Source organism: Quercus robur, chromosome 5, assembly GCF_932294415.1.
Source record: "Quercus robur chromosome 5, dhQueRobu3.1, whole genome shotgun sequence".
NCBI classification, from domain to species: Eukaryota; Viridiplantae; Streptophyta; class Magnoliopsida; order Fagales; family Fagaceae; genus Quercus; species Quercus robur.
The window spans coordinates 87,309,343-87,334,581 of record NC_065538.1 but is presented as its reverse complement, the minus strand read 5'-3'; the positions used below and the strand labels follow the sequence as shown (position 1 = coordinate 87,334,581).

General features: G+C 33.3%; 1 protein-coding gene, 1 long non-coding RNA gene and 1 pseudogene across 2 annotated transcripts; 1 reads left to right on the top strand and 2 right to left on the bottom strand.

Moving 5' to 3' along the window:
* Positions 1 to 1,084: 1,084 nt before the first annotated feature.
* On the top strand, positions 1,085 to 3,234 carry LOC126728906 (uncharacterized). Its single transcript, XM_050434657.1, has 3 exons — positions 1,085 to 1,744; positions 2,080 to 2,580; positions 3,145 to 3,234. Exons 1-3 carry the CDS (start codon positions 1,085 to 1,087, stop codon positions 3,232 to 3,234), a joined length of 1,251 nt encoding a protein of 416 aa, XP_050290614.1.
* LOC126727599 (beta-amyrin synthase-like) lies at positions 3,081 to 21,680 on the bottom strand (annotated as a pseudogene).
* Positions 21,681 to 22,564: 884 nt separating this feature from the next.
* LOC126729207 (uncharacterized) lies at positions 22,565 to 23,843 on the bottom strand. The gene is made up of 4 exons (XR_007656540.1): positions 23,771 to 23,843; positions 23,583 to 23,677; positions 22,748 to 22,849; positions 22,565 to 22,670 (listed from the first exon to the last, which is right to left on the bottom strand). It is a non-coding gene; the product is annotated as an uncharacterized LOC126729207 (long non-coding RNA).
* Positions 23,844 to 25,239: the final 1,396 nt, after the last annotated feature.

Genomic DNA, 25,239 nt, shown 5'->3' with positions numbered 1-25,239 from the left:
TATTCCTAAAGTTAACAATCCTGAATTAGTGTTTGAATTTAGACCTATTAGTCTTTGCAATGTTATTTATAACATTCTCAGCAAAGTCATAGTTAATAGGTTGAAGCCTATTCTCAATTCTATTATCTCTGAGGCCCAAAGTGCTTTCATTGCGGATCGCTTGATTACAGATAATATTTTGATTGCTTTTGAGTCGTTGCATCATATGAAGACCCAATGTTCAGGGAAGGAAGGATATATGGCTCTAAAGCTTGACATTAGTAAAGCCTATGATAGGGTGGAGTGGCTTTTTCTGGAGAAAATTCTATTGAAGATGGGTTTTCAGGAGTCCTGGGTGAAGATGATTATGGAATGCATCACCACGGTCACATACTCAGTTTTGATCAATGGAGAGCCTCAGGGTTTGATTACACCCTCTCGAGGTCTTCGCCAAGGGAATTCTTTATCTCCTTTCCTGTTTCTTTTTTGTGCAGAGGGGCTTCATGCTTTATTGTCAAAGGCAGCCATTGATGGGGATATTAGAGGGTATTCTTTGTGTAGAGCTGGCCCAAGAATTACTCACTTGTTTTTTGCTGATGACTGCCTACTTTTTTGTAGAGCTAACCCCTTAGAGTGTGGCAAACTTCTTCAAATCCTCTCATGGTATGAACCGACTTCTGGGCAAAAGGTGAACACTGAGAAAACTACAGCTTTTTTTAGTCGAAACACTTCTGAGGAGGTAAAGGAGACTTTAAGAGTGCTGTTGGGTGTTCCGGTCATAAGAGATTACGAGAAATATTTGGGGCTTCCTTCGTTTGTGGGTCGCCAAAAAAAAGCTTGTTTCACTAAAATTAAGGAGCGTATTTGGGTCAAAATGCAAGGGTGGAAGGAGAAGTTGTTATCTCAAGCAGGAAAAGAAGTGATGATAAAGGCCGTGGTACAATCAATCCTAACATATTCCATGAGTGTGTTTTGCTTACCTGTGGGTCTTCTCAAAGATATTGAGGCGATGATTCGGAAATTTTGGTGGGGGTGCTCAGACAGTGCTAGGAAAATTCACTAGGTCAGTTGGAAGACGCTTTGCTCTTCCAAGTCGATAGGAGGTATGGGGTTTCGGGATTTACGCCATTTCAATGATGCTTTGCTCGGGAAGCAGGTGTGGCGTCTATACCATGAAAAGGAGACTTCACTATATCGGGTTTTTAGAGCTAAATATTTTCCTTCCGGTGATATTTTTGAGGCTGTTCAAAATCCAAGATGTTCTTATACTTGGAAAAGCATCATGTTGGCCAGGGATGTGATCTCTAATGGAGCTTTGTGGAGGATTGGGGATGGGAAGGATATTCAGATTTGGCAGCATCGGTGGCTTCCTTCTCCAGGGAGTGGGAAGGTTTTGTCTCCTCGGCTAGATCAGTCTTTGAATGTAGTCCAAGATTTATTCATTATAGGCACTAAGACTTGGGATTTTGAGCTCATTGACAGACACTTTCTACCATGGGAAGCTGATGGTATTAAGAGTATTCCCCTTAGTGAGCACCATAACATTGATTTACTGATCTGGCCTCATACCCCGGATGGAAGTTACTCAGTGCGTTCGGCATATCGACTCCTGGTAGCTGCTCAAGCCCAAAACCAGCCGAGTTCATCTAGTACTGAAGCTAGTAAAAGACTCTGGAAAGGGGTTTGGAGGATGGAAGTACCCAACAGAGTGCGCCAATTCGTTTGGAGAGCTGTTGGTGAGTCTCTGCCTACAAAGAAAAATCTGGTAAAGCGTTGTGTAGCAACTGATGGTCATTGCGGGCTGTGCGAAGTCGAGGTGGAGGATAGTATCCATGCATTATGGCTGTGTGATGATGTCAAGTCGATTTGGATGTCCACTCAATCCTTTTCATTCCTTCGCACTAAGAAACTTTCGACTTTTGAAGATCTATTTTGTACTTGCTGCAAAACACAACCCCTTCTCAGGTTGCTCTATTCTCCATGATAGCTTGGGCGATATGGGAGCGAAGGAACAGAAAAAGATTGCTCCAACCGGTTTGGGACGTGGGTGACGTGGTGAACAGAGCTTCAAATTTTTTGAGAGAATTCTGAGATGTTCAGAAGCATCCCTTACGTCGGCCAGTACCTAGGGAAGTGATTAAATGGTCACCGCCAGATGAAAGTGTGTACAAAATCAATTTTGACGCGGCAGTTTTTGAGGAGCAAGGTAGTGCCGGCTTAGGGGTGGTGGTCAGAGACTTGGCAGGCTTGGTGATTAGTACGCTTAGCCAAAAGATCAGGTTCCCTGGCTTGGCGGTGATGGTGGAGGCCCTAGTTGCTTGCAGGGCAGTCTTTTTTGCCAAGGAAATCAGCGTTTTTCGGGTTGTGGTGGAGGGCGACTCTCTGCAAGTAATCAAAGCTGTTAATTCCTTAAAGCGGTCTAAGACTCCATATGGGCATATTATTGATGAAACTAGATTACTGTCATCTTCTTTATCTTGCTATAACTTTGTTCATGTTCAACGCGAGGGCAATAAGTTAGCTCATGCCCTTGCACGTCGAGCAGTTGTATCTATAGATACTGATGTGTGGATGGAAGACCTTTCACGTGATTTGGATGATGTTTTATTATTTGATTTAGCTTAATAAAATTTTCTTACTGGTTTCTCAAAAAAAAGGTCCACTAATTTTTTTTTTGGTAGGACATATTGCGGTGCTTCGAAATCATAGTAATAGGTCCTTTTTTTATTTAGATTTTCGGTTGGTCCTATATACATGCTTTTTGAATGCTGCAATAGGCCCTATCCACAAAATCATAGCTAAAATCCCTTTAAAAAGTGGCTATAGACCTCCCCTACAGTAGCGCTTTAAAAACGCTGCTATAGGTTAGGGTTTTAAGCAGTGTTTGTTAGAAACGAGGTTGGCTATAGTGGCATTTTTTTTTTTAAATGCCACCACAAAAATGCAGCTATAGACCTGTTTTTGAGTAGTGTTGTTACCATGTCAGACGAAGTGTTCTTCTAAGAGCACAACAAAATCTAAATAAATTTTTACAAATCGATATGTCAGTTCATAATAGGTCAAATGTTTTAACATAGTAGACGTAGAGGTCTAACGGGTACATAGTCCTTAATAATTATTCAACAATAGAATATAATATTGTATGTGTTATTCCAAATTATTCAGGTGGCTGTAATAAACTTTCATACATCAATAGCTGCAAAGAAACAGTGTTGGTGGGCAAGAACTAAGAGAAAAGTAGGTAGTACAGAATAGATAAGGAATTAACAACTCCCTATGCTGCTCTTGTAGTGGTTGGTTACATGACTTTTGGTGGCAATGGGATACACTTGTGGTATTCTGCAAGAGCCCACAATGGGAAGATATTTCGATATGCTGCATAGTTTAACATGCAGTTCTTGAAGAAGACTCCAGTGCTTTCCTGCCATAACATGTGATAAGTGGTTAGAAAGTATTATAAGTAAAATTCAAGCTTAATATAGTACTTCATATTGTTTTAATATTACTCTATCCCTTTTCTATCCGAATTCTAAAATAGAAAGTCAAGCTTCAATTACTTGGGTTTCTGAGCAAACTACTGGAAAGTTTACTAGACAAGGGTAAAATTGTTCTCCATAGTGCAAAAATGAACTTTGTGTTCATGTCAATTTTCATTTTTCTTGTTAGTATCTTTTTTACTTCTTTCGTTATTTGAGGCTACGACAAATAAGAAGATACCTGTTGAGGAAAATCTCCATCTTCCATTTGAGAATTGATTATCAACTTTGCTATGCGGTGAAGCAGTGTCGGGTCTATTTTAGCCTATTACAAGAAAATATTTATTAGAACTATTCAAGAAAAACATATGATAACACAATATCAATATGTAATGACCCATTTTTGAGCAACAGACTAACCTGTCCAGCATGAATAAGACCCATCATTGCCCATGCAGTCTGTACCAAATTTGACCGGTTTCCTTCAAGTGGTACATATTCCTATACAATCAAGCATAGAGAGTTTGATAATAATAATAACTAGTCGCTAACCCGTGCGATGCATGGGAAATGTATTGAGTACAATATATAATTTAATATTTGTTTATTTTACTACAACACCAAAATTGAATTTGTAAAATAAAATCATATAGCTAAAACATTTGTTAACAACTATACGTCTCAGACATTTATTAAACTATATTATTATAATAATTATTATTATTATCAACTTAACAGTATTTTAATATATGATACCAACATGCTTCAAGAAAATGTCCAACACTGAAAACAATTTCGAAAACAAACTCAACTAAACAGTTTGATGAATAAATATATTACAATCTATAATATAAGCCAAGAAATAAACTTTGAAACCAATATGAAAAAAATCCACGTCAAACAAAACCATTTCGATCATTAAGAATATGACTCACTAAAGTCATGAAAAACACAGGATTCATTACAAAAAAAAAAGAAAAAAGAAAAAGAAAAAAGAAGAAGCATCTTTAGTCTTTATAGATTTTGCCTAAGTACCCAGATATGATGACACATACTCACACAAAAATCATTAAAGAAAGAATCAAAGAACATACACAACATGTACATACGCTATGAAAGTAAAAATAAGAAAAACAAAAGAGACGTAAACACAGACAATTAAAGAAAAAATATAGGAAAAAAAAGTTAGAAATAGAAATATAAGATAAAGATGGGTTACCCTTAAAAAGAATAATCCATGGATATTCATTGAAAACTTCTAGATAATTTCTGAAAATAGAAAAAATAAAACCCAAAAGTTATGATGTTAAAACTTCCAAAAGGCCAAAAAAAAATTTTAAAAAAAAAATCAGAAGATTCAAAGCTTCAAAAGTATTGAAATAAAACAATATATATATATATATATGCAATAGAGAAATACAATAGAAAGAAGGGAATCCATGATTATAGATTTTCTACTATTGAAATTGGCCAGACAATTAAATGTATTACAAAAAATGAACTTAAAAATTCATATGTAAACCAAACAATTAGAAGATTTTGAGCCAAGAATTTATTAAAACAAAACAAAAATTATGTGACTACACAATGGAGAAATATAATAAACAAAAAAAAATATGTCTACACAACATAGAAATATTAGAGAAATATGAGTTACATTTTAAATGTTAAAATTCAAAATATTAAAACTTTTAAAAGGTTAAAAAAATTTGAAGATTTAATTAAAAGATTCAGGCCCAGCAATTAAATAAACAAAACAACAATTGAAAAACTTATAAGAAAAAGCAATAAATCTATAATTTTTATTGAACAAATCAAATAACCCTAACCTTGATGCATTGACCGAAGAAGGAGAGGAGTCCAATACATAAGTGGAATATGTGAATTGTGAAGCATGAGCCGTCCTCAAAAAAAATCTTGAAGAAAAATAAGTTTTAAGGAGAAAATTGTGTTGCGGCAAAAGAAGATAATAGCAGATCTAATCATAAAATCTAAAATAAAAAGAATTTAAAATAAAAATAATAAAAAAATAGTGGTGACCAACGGCCATACATATAAATATAAGATATTGACCAACCTTTATAAAAAGATGTCAGTTTCAATATTCACTTTGTGGTGAGGGTCTTCAAACATCATCTTCTCCGCGAATAGTTTTTGGGGCTTAGGTTTTCTACGCAAGCAATTCTTAAATAGGAGAGAGTAGAGGCGGTGGGAGAGTGTCCTTATTTGGCTAGAACTCTAATTTGCATTGGAAAAAAAAAATAGTGATGAGGTGGAAAATTTAATTTAATTTAAATATTGTGCTGATGTGGAAAATTGTGGGAGCTTCAAAAGTTTCGGTTATATATATATATATATATATATAGATAATAATAATAAAGGAAGTGTTTACATTTAATTTTGTAAAATTTTTGTTGTGCCACCTCATTAGTGACATTTTATCATTTTTCTTTTATTTATTTATCAATATTTCTTCTATTTTTTGAAAGAAATATATTAAATATAAAAAATATTAAAATATTAACTTTACAAATCCAATCATTTGATTTTGAAAAATATTAGTTACTAATTTTACAATTCAAAGCATAAGCAACTTAAACAATCCATTTATCTATGTAGAATTCACCATCTCGCTTAAATGCTTCACCATCACGCTTAAGTGCTTCATCACAACTCTGTCCTTTTATTTAAGATATTTAAAAAAATGTAAATTCATATATCTATTTTTTAAGCCATAAGTTCATATATTTAACTTAATAATATATTGCACAAGACACACTTAGATTCCTATCACACCTCATTAATATATATATATATATATATATATAAAAAGATAAAAAGGTAGGAAAATAAAAGATGTGGAGAAGTGAATCCCACGTGTAGATCTAGTAGATGACTTTTGGACAAAACAAAATAATGAAAATCTCATATGTGTGTCAAGTAAAGCTGGAGACGCATAAAGTCTCACAACTTTTACCACAGTTCGTCATGTGGTGAGTTGTGAATGGTAAATGTTAAATGGTGGGTCCACATCTTCATAACTCACAATTTGCCACTAGTGAATTGTGATAAAAGTTGTGGGAGTTTATGTGTTTCTATCATTACTCATGCGTATTTGACATTTTGAAGAGACAATGAGACAATGTGCTGGTGGAGAATTCGTAGCAGAAGAAAGAAGAAAATAATAGAGGAGGATTGGAGCGAGGTGGTGGAGAAATCGAAGCCAAAGAAGAAGAAGAAAATAGAGGAGAATTTCTGCTATTCAAACATCAAATCAACCATTACAGTATGATAGTGCAGACAAGAAGAAGCACAAGGATTCAGATAAAAAACTTTGGGCTGATTTGATGAAGGGAGGCAAAGTTGCATGCGAATATCTAACTTGACGCATATAACTACTAAAATTTTTTATTCCTTATGGTCAGGAGGCGCCCCCACATGGTTCTGTCCTTGCTTCTAGCATTATCGACGACAAACGTACATAGGATTATCCTAGTGTAAGTTATAATATATACCTTACTTAGGTTTTATTGTAATCACAAAAAGGCTTTCCGCTGTGAACCTATGTTGTCAGGCTAAAGTGTGAACCATGATAATTCCTTTCATGCTTTTGATATCTTTCATTCTACATGTATTTTTTTTTTTTTAGTTTCATATTTATAATTTAACATATATGATGAAAGATATTAATTATTAAAAGATGAAAAATAAAAAGGCTTACAACATAATCCATTTTGAAACATTACCTTGTTTGGGCATAAAAGATAGCTCTCTCCCCAACCGCCATTATCTTTTTGTGTTTTGAGTAGAAAATCAACTGCTTTGCGCACAGTAGGACAATTGTGGCAAGTCTTATCAACTGCAGCCAATGAGCCAATCCACCTAGTGCAAACCATGTACCATAGATAAAACAAATTCCCCAACTTCCATACCTGTGGCAAAGATTCATCATGTAATTAATTTGTAATAATTCAAACATATCTAGTGAATTAGTAGACGAACATACCATGAACCATCAGGCAGTTGTGTGTTTTCAATGTAGCTAATAACATTTCGAATGGAACTATCAATCTCTTCCATCCAATGCCCTGGGTGCAACTTCTTAAACAAAACTAAAGCTTGGACTGTTGATGCAGTGCACTCAACATACTCATGCTCAACAACAATATCCTCCAAGAATTCTATGGGATTAAGTAACTGAGAGAGAAAAAAGAAAAGTAGAGAGAGTAAAACTTCCACAAATATATATTACGACAAAAAACCTAGGCTTATTGCCAAAATTTCTAGGTTAGCTATGGATCCATAATAGAGTACTAGTCAAGATTGCCACATATATTCTCTTTTGCCATTCTATTCTTCATACTTTCTAGTATTTTTTAATTGACATGTTGAGTTTTACTACTTCTATTTGCTAGTTTAGTGTTGGAAAATCCATGACAATACGATGACTATTTTAGTAGTCTCTGAAATCTCAACTACATCTTGATTGATAAACATATGCCTGTTGATTGATTTCAATTGGATGAGAATTCGATTAGGAATTTTGATTCTCTTGAAGGCCCATTAAGTTGTACCATTTAATTCTAAATAGTAAAAACTTTATTGGGATAGGTGATACCCTTGGTGTGTGTGTGTTTTATTTTATTTTTTTTTGTTTCATTTGGATTTGTCCATAGGTTTTTCATTAACCAGAATTCCATCAATTATCATAACTGGTTTATCTAATAAGTTGGGTTAAGTTTGTTACAAATATGCTACCCTTTTTGTTCTTTCGACTTCAATCAATCTACTTTTTCTCATTGGTCCATTAATCACTTTCTTTTGAATATTACCAAACCACCTTAAGTGGCTCTCTCTCACACATTCTTCACCAATAGAGCCACTCTACTTATGAAAAAGTGTACGTTTTTAGACCCCTTAAACACAAACAAATTAACCTAGTTATTTAGCCAAGTGATTAACTTAGGTAAATTATGCAAATCTAGGTTAATACAGATAAATCATATCATTGAACAATGCGAAAAATAAATAACACAACGATATGATAACCCAAGAAAACCGAATCGATAAAAAATCTGGGGAGAATTTAACCTAACTATCCTTAAGGTAAAACAGATCCATTATGAAAGAATTGAAGTTTACACAATAGCAACTTAGACCACTAACATCCTATTGCTACCTCGAGTAAGAAATTTACTACTACGACCACGTGATAGCTCCGAGTCCACAGACTACTTCTTTCTCAGATCCATAGCAAGTACAAGCACTTCCGCTTGTGTATCTTTAAGCTCTTAATGCAGCAACTGAATGATCATCAAGCTCTTGACAAAAATCTTGATTCTTGATAACCCTAAGTATATGTGAAGGTAAACACATCTAGATCTTACAAGAGATTCACATACATAGCATAAACAACTACGGCAATCACATAAAAACATGGCTAGGGTTTTCCTTTTTATACCTAGGGCAAAACATAAAACCCTACACGTCAAACGGGCTTGGGCTGAGTTGGAAAATTCTGTAGAAAAATAATCTGCACAAGTTTCGATCAATCGAGCTAGGCAGATTTACATAGTAAATCCTGTAGTACACTCAATTCCAACTTTACATTTAAACATACTTTGAGCAAGTCTAAAACAAGACTAAACATTTTGATCATGGTTTGCTAACATTACATATTGAAATTCTAATACATTTAAATCTAAAGTCTTAAAACCCAAAAAAAAAAGCTATTAAGTGTCAATTTATCGACATAGATAATTTAAAAGTATTTCCAAAAGAATATTTCAACATGATTCCAATACGTTAAGGTACTGAAATCTAACCAATCCTCGGCTCTTGCAGGCTCCCAGGCTGGCAAACCTCTATTTTTGCTCTGCATGACATGAACATAGTGAAATACTAAGGAAGGAAACAAGCCACCCAAATAATAATAATAATAATAATAACAAAATAAAACGAAAGACAAATGTTATACAAAGTTCCTTCAGAGTGAGTTTCACAATGCTATGAGTGTAAATTATTTTTTATAACAGAAGCAAATAGTGAAAGCTAAAGACAATTTTGGATAAGAAGCTTTAAGAAAAAAAAATCCCTCAAGATTTGGATAAGTAATTTCTTGTTGTTGACACTTTTGGGTCAAGAATAACTAAACGCAACCTAATTAAATTACCTATTTGTGCCTATACATGCAAAATAAGTATTCATAAAAATACAATGCTAGGGAAAGTTAATCCTCACGGACCTCACCTGTAAGGAAAGTAGAATATTTACAAAATCAAACAACCTCTCAGGTTCCATTTTTTCACCAACAACCTCTGATGGCATTGTTGAGAAAAGCAAGCAGCACTGTGAAGCAAATAAAAATTTGATGACAAAAAAAGTGATTATGGACAAAGAGTAACAATAGATTTCAGTCAAGCACTAAATGGAGCTAGTTACCTTCAAACTGTGTGCGGTGCAATCAGAAACTTGTGATCCATGATCTTGATCAGAAAAAGTCCAAGAACCTTTTGAAATGTGATGATACATTCTTTTAAAGTCTTCAGAAGGATTGTCCCTGACCTTTACAATGTTTAAGGGGGATATGATAACTCTGAATCAATACTGGATAATGAAATTTTTAAGAATCTAAAATCAAACCTGAGATTTTTTTTATGAAGTCATGCCTCTCGCCAATACCGGTCCAATTTCATTAATGAGATCACTAGCAAGAAGAGCTTGAATAGTGAAGCTAGTATCCCACAATTGACTACCAAAACTCTGCATACAGATGGCGTAAATCATAGTCAGCAATTCCTTTATTTCTTGCAATGTCCTTCAACACATAAGTTCAAATATATAAGTGTATACTGGTTACATAACTAGCTCTATAAAGAATTTTTTTTTTTTTAAGTAATATCATCATCAATAGTTCAATATAAACTATTTTTTTTTTTCAGCAATCCATATGAATTCTTTCACCCTAGCGAGATGTTTCTTGAAATAATCCCCATCCGGATCTTCAACCCAACAAGCAAGCATACATATCGCCTGTTAAGTGCAATGGGCATTAGGAGTAATTTTGTATTGACTAAATTAGTCATGTCTACTGCTTTTCTTGAATATGGAATCACATTACGTTTTCCACAACTCCAATGGTAATGTATCGACTGATCTCGTCTTCATAATGAATGTGTTTCATTGTTACTTGAAGAGCTTTCTCTCTGACTAACCTATTGAAGGGCCAACGAGTAAGAAGAGACTCAATAAATATGTATAGACTATCCCATAGCATATCTTGTATCCAAGGATGGGGATGGTAGAGATCCACCTGTAGTTATAGTTTCGAAAAATCAATGCATATGATGAAATTTGAAAATCCTATATGCCAATCCACAAGCAATCAGCATCATCGGATCACTTACGCCTACTTTCGTTCCTACTCGTGGTCAATTTCAATTCAAACATGGTTTTATTTGCACAAATTGAATTCATGGATTACCTCAGTTAGATTTATTAATCATGAGCAAAAAATTAAGGTAAACTCACATTTGCACATAGATGACACATTTTTCACCAATTAATTTCACTGTAGGGTTGAGTGTAGAGTTCCTCCCTTAATTGAAGAATAAGAGGTATGATTGGCCCTACAAATCTTTTCCCATATAAGTATGAAAAAGCCATGTACACCGACTGATAGTATATCCACATTTTGGCTGCATTTTAGGTACCAAACAGTTGACAAGCTATAAGTACTATATATTTATTCAATGTAGTTAGTTTTATTGTATGAGAAAAGTAAAACCTCTATATATAGTGACAGAGGCATGCTAACCTTGTTTCAACCTTGCATTAATTTATTTCATAAGCGTTACATTATAGAACAAAGATCTAAAATACAGCAGAATTCTTAGGATTTTTAATGAATAAGTAATTAGATATTGTATAAACCTGGATGCATGGGAAGAAATGAAGGAAGGAGCCAAAATTCTGGGGGCATTGGGTTGCTTCCAAGCCATTCAAACACACCTAGTATCTGCAATGTGATTAGATTCTAATTTACAATGCCAATTATTTTTAGTATATAACTCTAATGTGATGTGAATCTTGGTAAAGAAATTGTCATACCGAAAGCCAGAACTTTCCCCAAGAAGGTATGTGTGTTACACTACCATGGTCAAGGATCCACCTTCATGCTCTTGCACAAGCATTGTCCTTACCACCATCAGGTTCTTCCCCAAGAATACGCATACAAATGTAGCTAAGAGCTGTGCAAAACATGATGCTATGGCCTTCTATGTGAAGTCCCCATCCACCATCTTTGTTCTAAAATATGATAAATTTATAGCATAATTGATAGACATGAAGTTTGAACTAGAAAAAAAGTAACAAATCTATATAATATCTAAAAGCTAAAGATTAGCATTTATTATTACTATGTTCCTTTGAATCACATTAATGTATCATTTTGGTCCATTTCGGCCCATTCCTTCCACTTCGGTTAATTCGGTTCACTTTAGTCTATTTGGTCCATTTTGGTTTACTTCAATCCATTCTATCCATTTGAGTCCATTTGGTCCATTTTAGTCTAACTCGGTCCAATTCAGTCTATTTCGGTTTCCTTCGATCCATTTTAGTGCACTTTGGTCTATTCAATCCATTTTGGACTAATTGAACCTTAAATTAATTCTTTTTGTAGTTGACATTTTCAGTTTTGGTCTCAAATTTTATTTTATTTTTTCTCTTGATTTTTGGGATAAAAAGTATGAAATTTTATTCTATTTTGGTCAAACTCTTTAGTTTTGGCCTAAAAATTACAAACAAAATAGGCATTAGAAATTAGATATATGGGCCCTAAAAAATCAACAAAAATGTTAAATATTTAAAAGATTGCCTTAAAATTCTAGTTTCAATAATATATGCATTATACTTATATTCGAAAAAAAATGCTACAATTCTAAACTTATATAATAATTTAAAATTAATGTAACGTGTTACATGTGTTCCATGGAATTGATGTGTACATTTAAAAAAAATAATTCTTGATATGGTTAAATTAGTCAACCGATTATGATATATTTTTTAAAAAGTCATTTTAATAACATCTCCTTCTTTTATATAAAAAATATTATAATTTTGTAATTTAAATCTTTTTGTTAAATTACATTTTTCATATATATATATATATATATATATTTATTTATTTATTTATTTTTGTTGAACACAAAATACATTATATGTTCCCTTACATAAAACTTATAAAAATATAAAATACTATTAAATAATACATGCATTATTTTAACCTACAAATTTTACATTATATTACATTTTCTCATGCATTGCATGGATTTACGATTAGTTCATGTAAAACTTCAAAGAATACATACATGATGATTATACAAGTAACGAAGGATTTCTTTTTTATTATACCAGTAATGTAGAAACATATTACCTGCAATTTTTGTGTGGAAATTAAGCATAAAATCAAATTAATTTCACTGACAAGCATGTCATCATTATCCAATTATAATATCTTCTATCTTAGAAGATATTTATTTTATTTTATTTTATATAATATAGAAATTCTATTATAGCATAATCTAAGTATATATGTCTGTAAAACTCCCTCTTGGAGACTTGAACTCTGGCCTTAACCTTCTCTTCCCTCCTCACAAGAATTTTGTACTTGTGAAGTGACTATCATATCAAGGGTGCATGGTAGTTTAGAAGATATTTCTAAATAATTTACAAATTAGAAGACATACATCCATAAATACCCTTAGCAATAGCTATTATTTTGCAAATGATTTATTTTTGTATCACAGAAAGCTCTACTAATATATGGTTTTTTTTATTTATTTAAAGAAACAATTGCCAAAACAATATCTATAATTTTAACTGGTGGTCACAATTTCGGAAAATGATAATTAAAATGCAACTCACAAAGCGAGGGAGGAAGAACATGGGGCCATCATTTTCAGTAGGCCAATGACCATCACTAGATTGCAAGGTAGCAAAAAAACTGATAGCCCTCCTCAATGCAGTTGTGGCCTTTTCATATGTGATTTCCTCTCCATCCTCTATTTACCTGCGGGATTGTTTCTTTGAAGTTTTTTGCTCTCAAAAACTGCAATAATTTAAACAAATTAAAGAAAGGAGGATTTGTCAACAATTTCTATCTTAATGGGTCGCAATTCATATTGGCGGGTTGTCTTTGTTTGTGTTGAGAATAGAGTATAATGCTATATAGTTAGGTGAACCCTAACCCAAAACTATTAAATTATCATTTCAAAGTCACTCAAATCTAACATGACCCATTTATAAAAGCAAGTTAATATGACATGACCAATTTCAACTCGTCAAGTAACATGTTGCATTGGATTAACATATATATACAATCCATTTAATGAATAGGACCAAAACTATTAAAATATTTTTGTATTTTGTATATGCATAACAATTATTAAAAAAAAAAAAATTCCATACAAATTCTATTTTATAATTACACGGTTAAAGTACTAATACAATCGAAAGTTCTTATTTCTACCCATTGAAGTTCCACCCAAATTTTAAAATACACCATTTAAGAAGATATAATGAAATGAGAGTTTCCTTTGTCTTGAATAGAAAGATTAGGAACTTTACAGCTTCAATTAAATAATTATCGATATAACATTTTAATTATTTTAATCACTTCAAATTAATATTGTATTAAAATGGCATGTATTTATATGGGTTAAATAGCTTTTGAATGTTCAAAATGTGTATAAAACACCTATGAACGTTTAGACCCCCAATTAATAAATTACTAATTCAACCTTATCAACAAACAATGTGCATGCGGAAAATGTAAACAAGCTAAAACAGAATTGATAACATAATCTAAATCAAATAAAATCACATCCACAGCAGAAATTAAATGATAAAGATTAAGAAAGAGAGATGCAAACACAAGGACAACACAGTGAAGTGTTATCGAAGAGGAAACCGAAGCTCTCGGCGTAAAATCTCTCCGCTGCCCTCCAAGCGGTAAATAATCCACTAAAAAATGTAGTTGGGATACATGAACAGTAAAAGACCCTCCAAGCCTAATCTATCCAGTGTATCTAAACCCTCCAAGCTCCTTCTCTAACGAGGTTATGCCGAACCTATTTCTTCTTTAGCTTACCGGATTCCGCTATAACCCATAGCATCAACCAATATGAATTAGTTCCTTCCAAACTGCGTCCTAAAGCACCAAAAAGCCTTCTCACAGATATGGGTAAGGTGAGAAAAGGATTTGGTTAAAGAACCTCTCAAAGATGTAACGATGGAGAGGGTGAGAGTTAGGAATTTGAAGAGTCACTATATAAAGATTGTGGATAAGTCAATTTTGTTTTTCTCTAGGGTTTCTCTCTCAAAATTCTCTCTGGAAGCTCTCAATATTTCGTGGGTATAAGGGGTATTTATACTGGAGTGAGAAAGGAATGTGAAGAGTCAGTTTTTCCATAACAGAGTGGACTGGTGAGTTGGCCTCGCGACTTGACTAAGTTGCGAGTCCAAGCCGCGAGCTAACTGAATGGCTAGTCTAGATTTTTTGTCCTGTAGTGCTACAGCTAGCATGACGGTTTAGCTTCTCTGCATGCTTTACTCGTGTGCATCTTTTGGCGGCTTGCAAGACACGAGCCACCCGTAAGATCCAGCTCCGAGTCTCTACTTCACTATACAGTCTTGAGCATTTCTTCACACTCTTTCACACACTACCCTTACATGATTCCCACCTAAACACAGGGTTACTAATTGCTAAATTATAATCAAATTTGGCACAGAATAAAGCCAACAAGATGGTTGATTAAATTCAACCTTACAATCTCCCCCTTTGGCTATTCTGTGACAAAACCCTAAAACAAATTCTAGACTTAACATGTGAGTTGGGAATAGTTGAACAAAACTCACTCACACCTAACTCTAGAATTTGTGAAGCTCTTGAATCATAAGAACAAGTATCTCTTGAAACACAACAACACAATTTAATCAATGTATGCAGAAAACTTGTAATGCATATGAAGCAAGCACAATGCGATCAAGCAAAATGGAATAAAACAATAAACCATGGCTTGACCATACAAGCAATCACTATAAAATAGTGACCACAATGCTCATTCACATATGGAATGAACATCCGGACATGCAAGCTAATAAACTTAAATGCAAAGTATTATTTGCATGTCCAACACTCAACCAATGCACAAAACATATATGCATCTAGGAATAAGATCCTACTAGGGCACAAGAGTGATGTACTTAAAGAAAATGCAAAACATTAAACAACCAGTACTACGCTACAAAGCAAAGGTACAAAAGTGATGTACTAAAGAAAATGCACAATATAAACTAAAAGTTCTTAAAGTTTCTCTCCCTCAAAATTATGAGAAGTTGTGATGCACTTGGAACATATATATTTGTAACCTGAAACACTTGTACAAAACACATTAGATCCTCAAGGTAAAACAAATAATAAAATGACAAGTATAGTGTAACAAGTAAAAAGCGATCAAGTAAACATGTTATGAAACATATGAGCAACTTAATCATACCAAAAACAGTCATATAGAAATGACTACAATGATCACATAGCAATGCAAATGATCATCCGAACATATCCGAACATGCATTCAATGAAGTACAATAGCATAAGGAAGTAAGCATGCCCAACATACAAACATGATGCGATGAGAACAACAAAGCATAACTCAAAGCACCATAAAGCTAACAAGAAAACAAATAGAACAGAGTTTTCTAATTAACACAATGTCTTCTACCCTTGGTATATGCATCTCTCGCATGGAATATCTCTCCCCCTACATATGTGCACGAGAAATAGAATTTCTCCCCCTAAGGATGTGCACAAGAGTCATATAGAAATGACAAAACTCTCCGGTATACTACTCTAAAGTATACTCTCCCCCTTTTTGACACGAATAGACAAATGAGTCAAGGATAAAAGAGGGCAAGGGATGAAGGTACGAATAATGATGATGATGCATAAGGGGTGCAAGATGAATGAGAAAATGAAGCTCAATCCTAAGACAAAACAAAGTGCTACAAAGCATAAGGTAAATATAACATGCTAGGATGAAGAAACAAGGTATAAACCAAGGCATGACAAGGGTATTGGAGCAAATTGTGAAATCCCTCACAGCTTCATATTATGTTGAATATTGCATCAAATTCCTAATTAGTTTTGGTTTGGATTTCCTTGATGTAAAAGGAAAGATCTTTTCCTGGAGTAGAAGACAAGAAATTTACTTGGTGCCAAAAACAATGATTCTCTTTGACATAAAAGGAAAAATATTCCTTATTGTAGAAGTAATGAGCATTCCTTGTCCATTAAGGAATACGTTCGGAGCCTTAAAAGTAGACATCATTGCAAAGAGTTTGGTGACTTTTGCCCCATGTTCCTCCCATATGGGGAGAGGTGAAAAGCTCTTAGATAAACATGAGTGAGTTTCTTTGAAAAGAAGTTTGGTAGATTTTTGAGGTTGAAAGATTATCTAGTTGTGTTGAGAGTTTTTTATTTTATTTTTTTATTTTATTTTTTTAGTGTGAGATAGTTATTGGGTGTATTGGGACTTTAAGTTTTTGAGTTTATATATATGTTGATGAGATTTGTGAATGTTGTTTGTGTGAGTTGTGAGTGTTGATTAATGTTGTTGTAATTCATACTGTTGATAGTGGATATTTTAGTTGGGGTTGAACGTGGAAGTAAGCATGGAATTAGCCGAACTACTTTAAATATCGTTGTCTTTTGTGAATGTTTTATTTTATTGTTCTTGTGAATACTCTTCTGCTAACTCTAAATCACAATAATTGATATTAGAGTTTCCCTTGTTGCACAACATGTTAAAATGGGTCAACCTGTCTTGACATGGATAGTGAACCAGGTCATTTTTGATTGATTAAGGGTCAGGCATGTCAATACAAAAATTGACCAATATATTAATCTTGTCAAAGAAAATTTATTTATACTAAATACTAAATTGTACCTGTCAAAAAATAAATAAATAAACTTTTCATCATGGCAAATATTGCTACCCATAATAGTTACGAGTAGTGACAGAAAAATCACTACTACTTTTACCGTAGAGAAAGCAATATTGGTGCAGATGGAGGAGGTAGAGAGGAGAGGTAGGAGGGTACCTGCATTCGCCAGAGAAGATCACTACTGGCCTTGACTTGATGTCCATTCTTATAGAAATTTTGACGAGCCTCTTCAACGCTCGCTCTTCTGGTGTACCAGCCTCAGGGTCAAACACCCACGTTTGTCTCCCGGTAAAGTTATTTGTACTAGAGAGGTAAGGGTCATTGCTGCCCTCTCCTATCTTCAGACTCCACATTCTTTTTTAGCTTCAATCAAACTGCACGCAGCTACTAGTGAGCACAGTGATGATAACAATACCACTCTATTTTCTTCTTCCATGCACGTAACAATATATATTATATATTATTTTTTTGTGATGAACTGGAAGATTTTATTCACAAAACCAAATCAAGAAGCAGTACAAAAAGGACAGGTGCTGTTCCTCGAAAACGACTTGATCTATGCTGATTGTTTGGTGTCATACGGAACTCAATAATCAATTTGGATGCTAAAATCAAACACTCAGTGGGTGACTACGACATCAAGAACTACAACAATATGATTTATCTCACTACAACGTGTGTCTATTTTTTATGAACTATGTTTTGAATACAGAAGCGCTTTCCTTTTCAGGGTCAGCTGTGTCTGTACAAAATAGAATAGAAAATGACATACAATTAATGACCTTCCCCATCTATATTAGTAGTGTTTTGTCCCTTAAAAAACAAATAGTGTTTTGTGTGCGTTGGTGTTTGGTGTGCGTTGGTGGTGTGGTGTGTATGTTGTTATTGGTGGACCAAAAAAATAATTTCAATTGTAGATTCAAATTAGAACTAATGATATCTTACAACATATGATTTTTTGTAAAAGTGTTGTGAAAATATTGTGAAGATAACACTTATTTTAACATAATGTATAACTGTATCACATGCATGGACGGAGCCATGGTTGGACTTGTGGGGGGGGGGGGGGGGGGGGAATGGCCCCCCAAATTTTTTTTTTTAAATAGTATTATATAAATGGGTACTAATTTTAGCAATTTTATTTTAAAAATTACACTTTTGCCCCCTTAAAAATATTATTGATTCTTTTAAGAGTATTATTATAGTCACAAATTTTTCTATATCATTTTTACAAACTATTAAGGCAACAAATTCTTATTTGTTCACATTTGAGTCCATCACTTACATTATTAGTAATTTGTAAAAAAGTTTATAGTTCAAACATTTTCCTCATTTTAAAGACCATTAAAAATTTATAAGTCTAAAATCTAAAAAAGAAATATACAAGCCCAAAAAAATTAGTACAACATTAAAAATTACCAATAGTAAAACTAAAAAAAAAAATTAAGCCTGGTCAACCAATTTTACCTAAATCAAACAATCTGACCATTTAAAAAATTTTAACAACTAGCAACTAAGTGACTAAGTAGCAACAAAGTCAGAGACCAAAATCACTACACACAACCAATAATAAAGCCGCCCTCTTAATTCTAAATTCTGGCCCCGTCCCTAATCATATGGTGCATGCCAACACATCAAACACTTTGCATATTCAAGTTACCATGTCTATATCTATTGTATCATTAAAATTGCAAATCTCCTTATGATCTAAAGCCTCACATATCAATAATTAATTCATTGGTTTGATGATTAAAAACATGTAAAATGTTGTTTTCAATTTCTAATTTTCAAAAGTCAATAAAAACACGCATTTAATTTAATGAATCTGTCTTATTTAATGAGTTAGCATTAGAATTCAAATCTTAGTAATAACATGTTTTAGTATTTTCTTTTTCTTTTTTTTTTCAGAAAATTATCTTTTTAATTTCAACTAACCAAACATGTTTTTGATTTTAAAAATACAAGAAAATTATTATTTTTTCTTTATATTCCCCAAAACAAGTTTTTGAAGATAGAAAATAAAAATTGTTATCAAACATAACCTTAAAGTTTTATATAAGGCAAGCCTATTCTTTAATGGTTTAATTCTTAGTGCTTTGATAGGAATATTTGAGAGATTTCAACGCTAGGGTTAGGCTGTCTTTTTTATGTTTTGGGCTTTTGGCTATGAAATTTTTATTAAATAATTAAAATTTTAAGTTTCCTGCATAAATAGGGGATTTTTGTTTTCTGGACGTTAAACCATTAAATTAGATGCTTAAGGAAAAAAAACTAAGGATCCAAATTAAAATTCATAACTCATAGGTTAGATTATGTTTGGGTTAAGGTGATCTAACGAATTGTATCATTAGGCATTATATATTTATTACATTAAATTAGGGCTTTTCATTCTTGTAATTTTTAAATACAATTGGATCCATAATATGTTACCAGTACATCTAATTAGGTTTTTGTAACTTTAATTGACTAAAATTAATATAGATTTGAGAGTAATCAAAGAATTGAAAACATTATGAATTTATGATTAGCAATTAAAACAATTTGTGGCTTCTAATGATCTAAGTCCCGAGAGGTTCACAATGGCGACCACCAGCAGCTAACGGATTCAAGCTTAACTTCGATGCCGCTATATTCCACGATTTACATGCGTCGGGATTCGGAGCGGTTATTAGAAATGATTCGGGGGAGGTAATGGCGTCCATCTCAGCTAAAGGACCAGCGGTGTTTGACAGTGAGGAGGCCGAAGTGCTTGCTTGCAGGAAGGCTGTGGAGTTTGCAGTGGATTCGAGGTTCCATAGTGTGACTATTGAGGGAGATAACTGCTCTGTAATGAACGCCATCATTCCTACTTCCAGGATGTGTACCAACCTTTCCAGACTGGGGCACTTGTACGAAGATATAGGCTGTATTATTTCGGGTCTACAGGATGTGTCATTTAGTTGTGTGAGTAGCTCAGCTAATGCTGTAGCGCACTCACTAGCTAGATTTGCTAGAAAGTGTTGAGAATGAGGTTATATGGTTGGAGGATATTCCTCCACCTACACCACAAGCACTGTATGAAGATTCTAATTTCATTTAAATAAATATCAGGTTCGCTTTCAAAAGAAAAAAAAAAAAAAAAAAAAAGTACTTTGATCTCAAATTTAAGGTTTACATATGAAATTAAGATATTCAGTTGCAGGTTCAAAGTTTTAATTTGATGATGTGATCAAATGATTACGATTACTTAAGTTTTAGGTGTAATCAATAGGGGGTTTTCTCTTAAATTGGGTTTTATTTTAAATTTAATATTTATGATTGATTTTTCAAAATGAACAATATCTATATGGAATTAAAGGTCCTTATGGACTTGAGGAATATTCAATTATGGCTAACTAAATTTATGTTAGGACTAATTTAATAATCTTGGAGTTGGACATATTTTCGTGTGAAATGATAACGTATCTATGAGATTTAAAAAAAAAAAGAAAATATTCTTTTTAGATGCTACCATGTTTCTTTGGCTTATGTGCTGAGGATCTTGGTGGCAAAACTTTTGATGAGTGTTTTGCACTTAATTAGTTGATTATCCATTTTTTTTAGGAAAAGTTAATGAATGCTAAGTGTAATGATTTATGACATATTTTTAGAAACTCTTTATAAGAAAAAAAAAAATGTTTTCATGATTTTTTATAATTTTTATAAAAGTGATGTCAAAATTTTTCAAAATTTTTTTATTAAAAATTACCCTAAAAGAATCCGTTAATAAGATGGTAAAGAAAACCATATCAGTATGAGAGGTGCTACGTCTACAACATTTTTACAACATTTTTACAACAAATCATGGGTGGTTAGTTATTATTGGTTCAAATTTAAAACTAACACTAAGATTACTTTTTTGCCCCAACAAAAACAACCAGTAACAACTTGCCACTTAGGATTTGTTGTAAAAATGTTGTAGAAATGTTGTAGACATAGCATTTCTCTATCAGTATAGATTGGAAAGAGGAGAGCAAGGAGGCTAGCTAGAAGGGTACGTACCTGCATTCGCGATAGAAGATCACTGCTGGCCCTGACTTGACGTCTATTCTTGTGGAAATTTTGGCGAGCCTCTTCAACCTTAGCTCGCTCTTCTGAGGTACCAGCTTCAGGGTCAAACACCCATGTTTGTCTTCCAGCAAAGTTATTTGTGCTAAAGAGGTAAGGGTCATTTCTATCCTCTCCTATCTTCAGCCTCCACATTCTGTTTTAGCTTCAATAGAACTGCACGGCTACTAGTGATTATGACCAATCTTTCAGCACTCATAATTTTAACATCAAAGTTAGGGTTGTACAAAATAATTATAACCCTTTATGCCAAAGATATAGACTACAACAAATCTGACTTTTTCCAAGGGTCAAAACCCTTAAAAAAAGTATTAAAAAACTTTGAAAAAATTTATTTTAAGAGTCCAATTGACCCTTGATAACTTTCGAAACATATACCGTCGAAAAGGAAATTTTGAAGGCCTTCATGGCCCTCAAAACAAGTGCTCTAATCTTATTTTGAGGGTCAAGAGACCCTTAAATAACCTTTTACCAAGGTTTAAAAGATTTATATTTACAACCCTCGATAAATAAGGTTACTTAAGGGGTCTCTTGATCCTCAAAATAAGATTTTATTTTAATTTAAAAAAAAAAAAAAAAACACAATCATGCACAAATATATATATACACACATAAAAAATAAAAATAAAAAAAATTTCACAATTGTGGAGATGATATACTATGATATTGATGTATAGCAAAAGTGGTATATTACTACAATTACATTTTCTTTGATCTTTAAACTCAAACCTACAATTACATTTGCATCATCATATTGTCATAATGTGCTCTTTGTTCTACCATTTGACTAGCTTGTTGTTCCTCAAAATATCTTCTTTGTTCAGCCATTTGAATAGCTTGTTGTTCGAGCATGCTTTTGAGGTGCTTTACTTCTTCTTTCAACTCTGCATCAACCTCTATTCGTTTGTGTTCAGATTCTAAGCGTTTTTGTTCAGATTCTTGGAGTCGCTTCTCAAGATCATACATTCTAGATGAAGAGAAACCCCATAACTTGGTAGGAGTGACTCCAACCTAGCCACGAACTTGTCCATGACGCTCAGGTCCAAACACCTCCACAAACATTTGATCTTGAGATATTTGCAATGCCCCCTCATTTGCTTGAGTAGTAAGATTCCTCAATGCCACCTAAAAAGAAAAATAACTTGCAACAAAACCAAATAAAAATATACTATCTATATTAATATAATTAGAAGATTTCATACCAATGCATCTTGTGTTGGTTCATTTACTGCTTGCCCATTAGCTTGCACATGGGTGATGTCAAATAATTCAATTCTACTAGGGCTATGACTTGTCTTCTCTTTCTACCATTTGACAAAACAAATAGAAAGCATATAGTAATTAAGTATTGAAGATGAATAATGCAATAACTCAGCAAAACAAAGTCAAATAAGAACAAATAGAAAGCATTCACAGAACTAAGAAACAAATACAAAGTCAAGAAACATGGTTCTAAAATATTTTGGTACTGTCAGCTACAACAGAGTAACATAAGCTCGGACAAACAGACACCACAGCCAATTATCAGCTATAACAACACAACCAATTGGGTACAAACCAACTGACAAATCCAAAGAAATTCACTTCAAGAATTGAGAAACCATTACAGAAATTCAAACACCCAATAATCTGCTTTCCAATTAGATTATTCAGTCCATTCCACAGCACAATCATAATTCCAAGAGGGTAAAAGAAATAGTATTTTATATGAGACAATAACAGTTTCCTATTTCCTACTTAAAATCGGACACTCTACTGCAATCTATAAGTGAATTTAGCTAGAAGCACCCATAGCAATAGCACATAGCAATCTCTCTAGTAAATTTACAATTAATGAAAAGTGAGAACAATAGTTTATCAAGACTATCCACTATCATGTCAAGAATACAACTGTCTTATGCACATGAAAGCAAGTAGACTCACCATACAACAGAAAAAAAAAAAAAAAATGATAAAAAAGCATGCTATTTATATAGCTTTGTTGTTGCACTTTTTACTTAACCCAAAATAAATAAATAAATAAAGGAGAATTGTTACCTTTTTGCTGTATTTAAAATCACGTTTGGGAAGAAAATGCAGAGGCAGGTTGAAAGAACAGGGAGCCTTAACCAATAGAAACAACTTATTGGGGCCTAATAAACGACAAGAAAAAATATAGATCTTTTATTTTTGCTAAGTAAAAAAGAAATGAGGATTAGCAAGACAAAACTCACTCAATTAACTACCTGGATAGGTACCAGATCCAGCACCCTTTGAGATCAGCGTCCGAATAGCCTATCAAACAAAAATATTTATAATTCTATTGGAGCCCATCCTTTTCAACCATAAAATATGAACCAAAGCACTGGAAAAAAAAATAAAAATAAATTTGCCTCAACCATTCTATTATCTAAACAAAAACCCGTGTCCATTCCAAATTACAATCAAAAGAAAAACCGATAGCATTTCAATAAATCCATCATCCCAAACACAATGTTTAAAATAGTAAATTACGAATTAAGGTCCTCTGAGTCTCCAAAGTTTTAGGGTAACTCCACTCTGGAATTGTTAAAATACTACTATTTCACTAAAAACCCAAGTAAGCTTTAAGCACTACTAATATTCCTCTACTACTAAACACAAATTCCCAATAGCTAACAATGATACCTAGTAGATTTGTACAGTTCAAAGTCAACACTCACCCACCAAAGCCAACAAGTTGGACGATGCAGATTGAAATAAACACACACACACATGGAGAGAAAGAAAACTAAATTTGAAAACACAAACACAATAAATCAAGGCTTACAGAGTGTCTAAAATCACCCAAAAAAAAAAAATCAAAGACAAAATTAGGGTTTATGATTCGTACCTAATAGGAGCTGAGAAACACAATGCCAAAAGAGGTGAAGAGTCACAAAACTGAGATCAACTTGTACCGAATTGGAGCTGTGCGATTACGTACCTAACATGTTATACCACACCATTAACACTTAGAAACTCCTTTTTAAGCATTTCTTCAATATAATATGTTCAAGCCTCTTAGATCCAACCTATACTTCAGATTCCAAAGGACATGTAATCCAAACCCTAGCCCCCAAATTATACCAAAGGACATGTAATCCAAATCCTAGCCCCCAAATTATACCAATGGTGAGGAAGAGAAATATCTACTAATGGAGAGAGAGAAAACGAGAGAGAATACCAAAAATTGTATGGATAGTTCTGCTATGTAATTTCCATAATTTCTCAGGAAACAAACAGAGAAAGACAGACCTGTAATCGGAAAATGGGGTGGCGAGGAGTGCTTAGTCGATCAACGGCTCACTTGTCATCAGAGATGAGATAGCTGACCACCGCAAATCAACCCGTCGGAGATGAGATGAGCTCCGATCTTTGAGTTTCCTGAGATGAGGTCAGATCAATTTTGAGAAATTTTTTTGAGATGAGCTCCGATTTTGAGAGAATTTTCTGATTGTGGAGCATGAACAAAAATGAGCTTTCCCTTTTGTATTTTAATTTTGGACTTTATTTCAAGGGTTGGAAATTTTGAGATATCTTCTATCAAAGGTTGTGCTAGGATGCGTTGAAAAATGTTTAAATTTGGAGCTAAAATTAGCGGTGGAGTGTAAAAACTAGCCCACCTAATTTTAATAGATGATTCCGAGGGTTGTATAGGTTTATTTCAAGGATTTAATGACCCTCGGAATAAAGC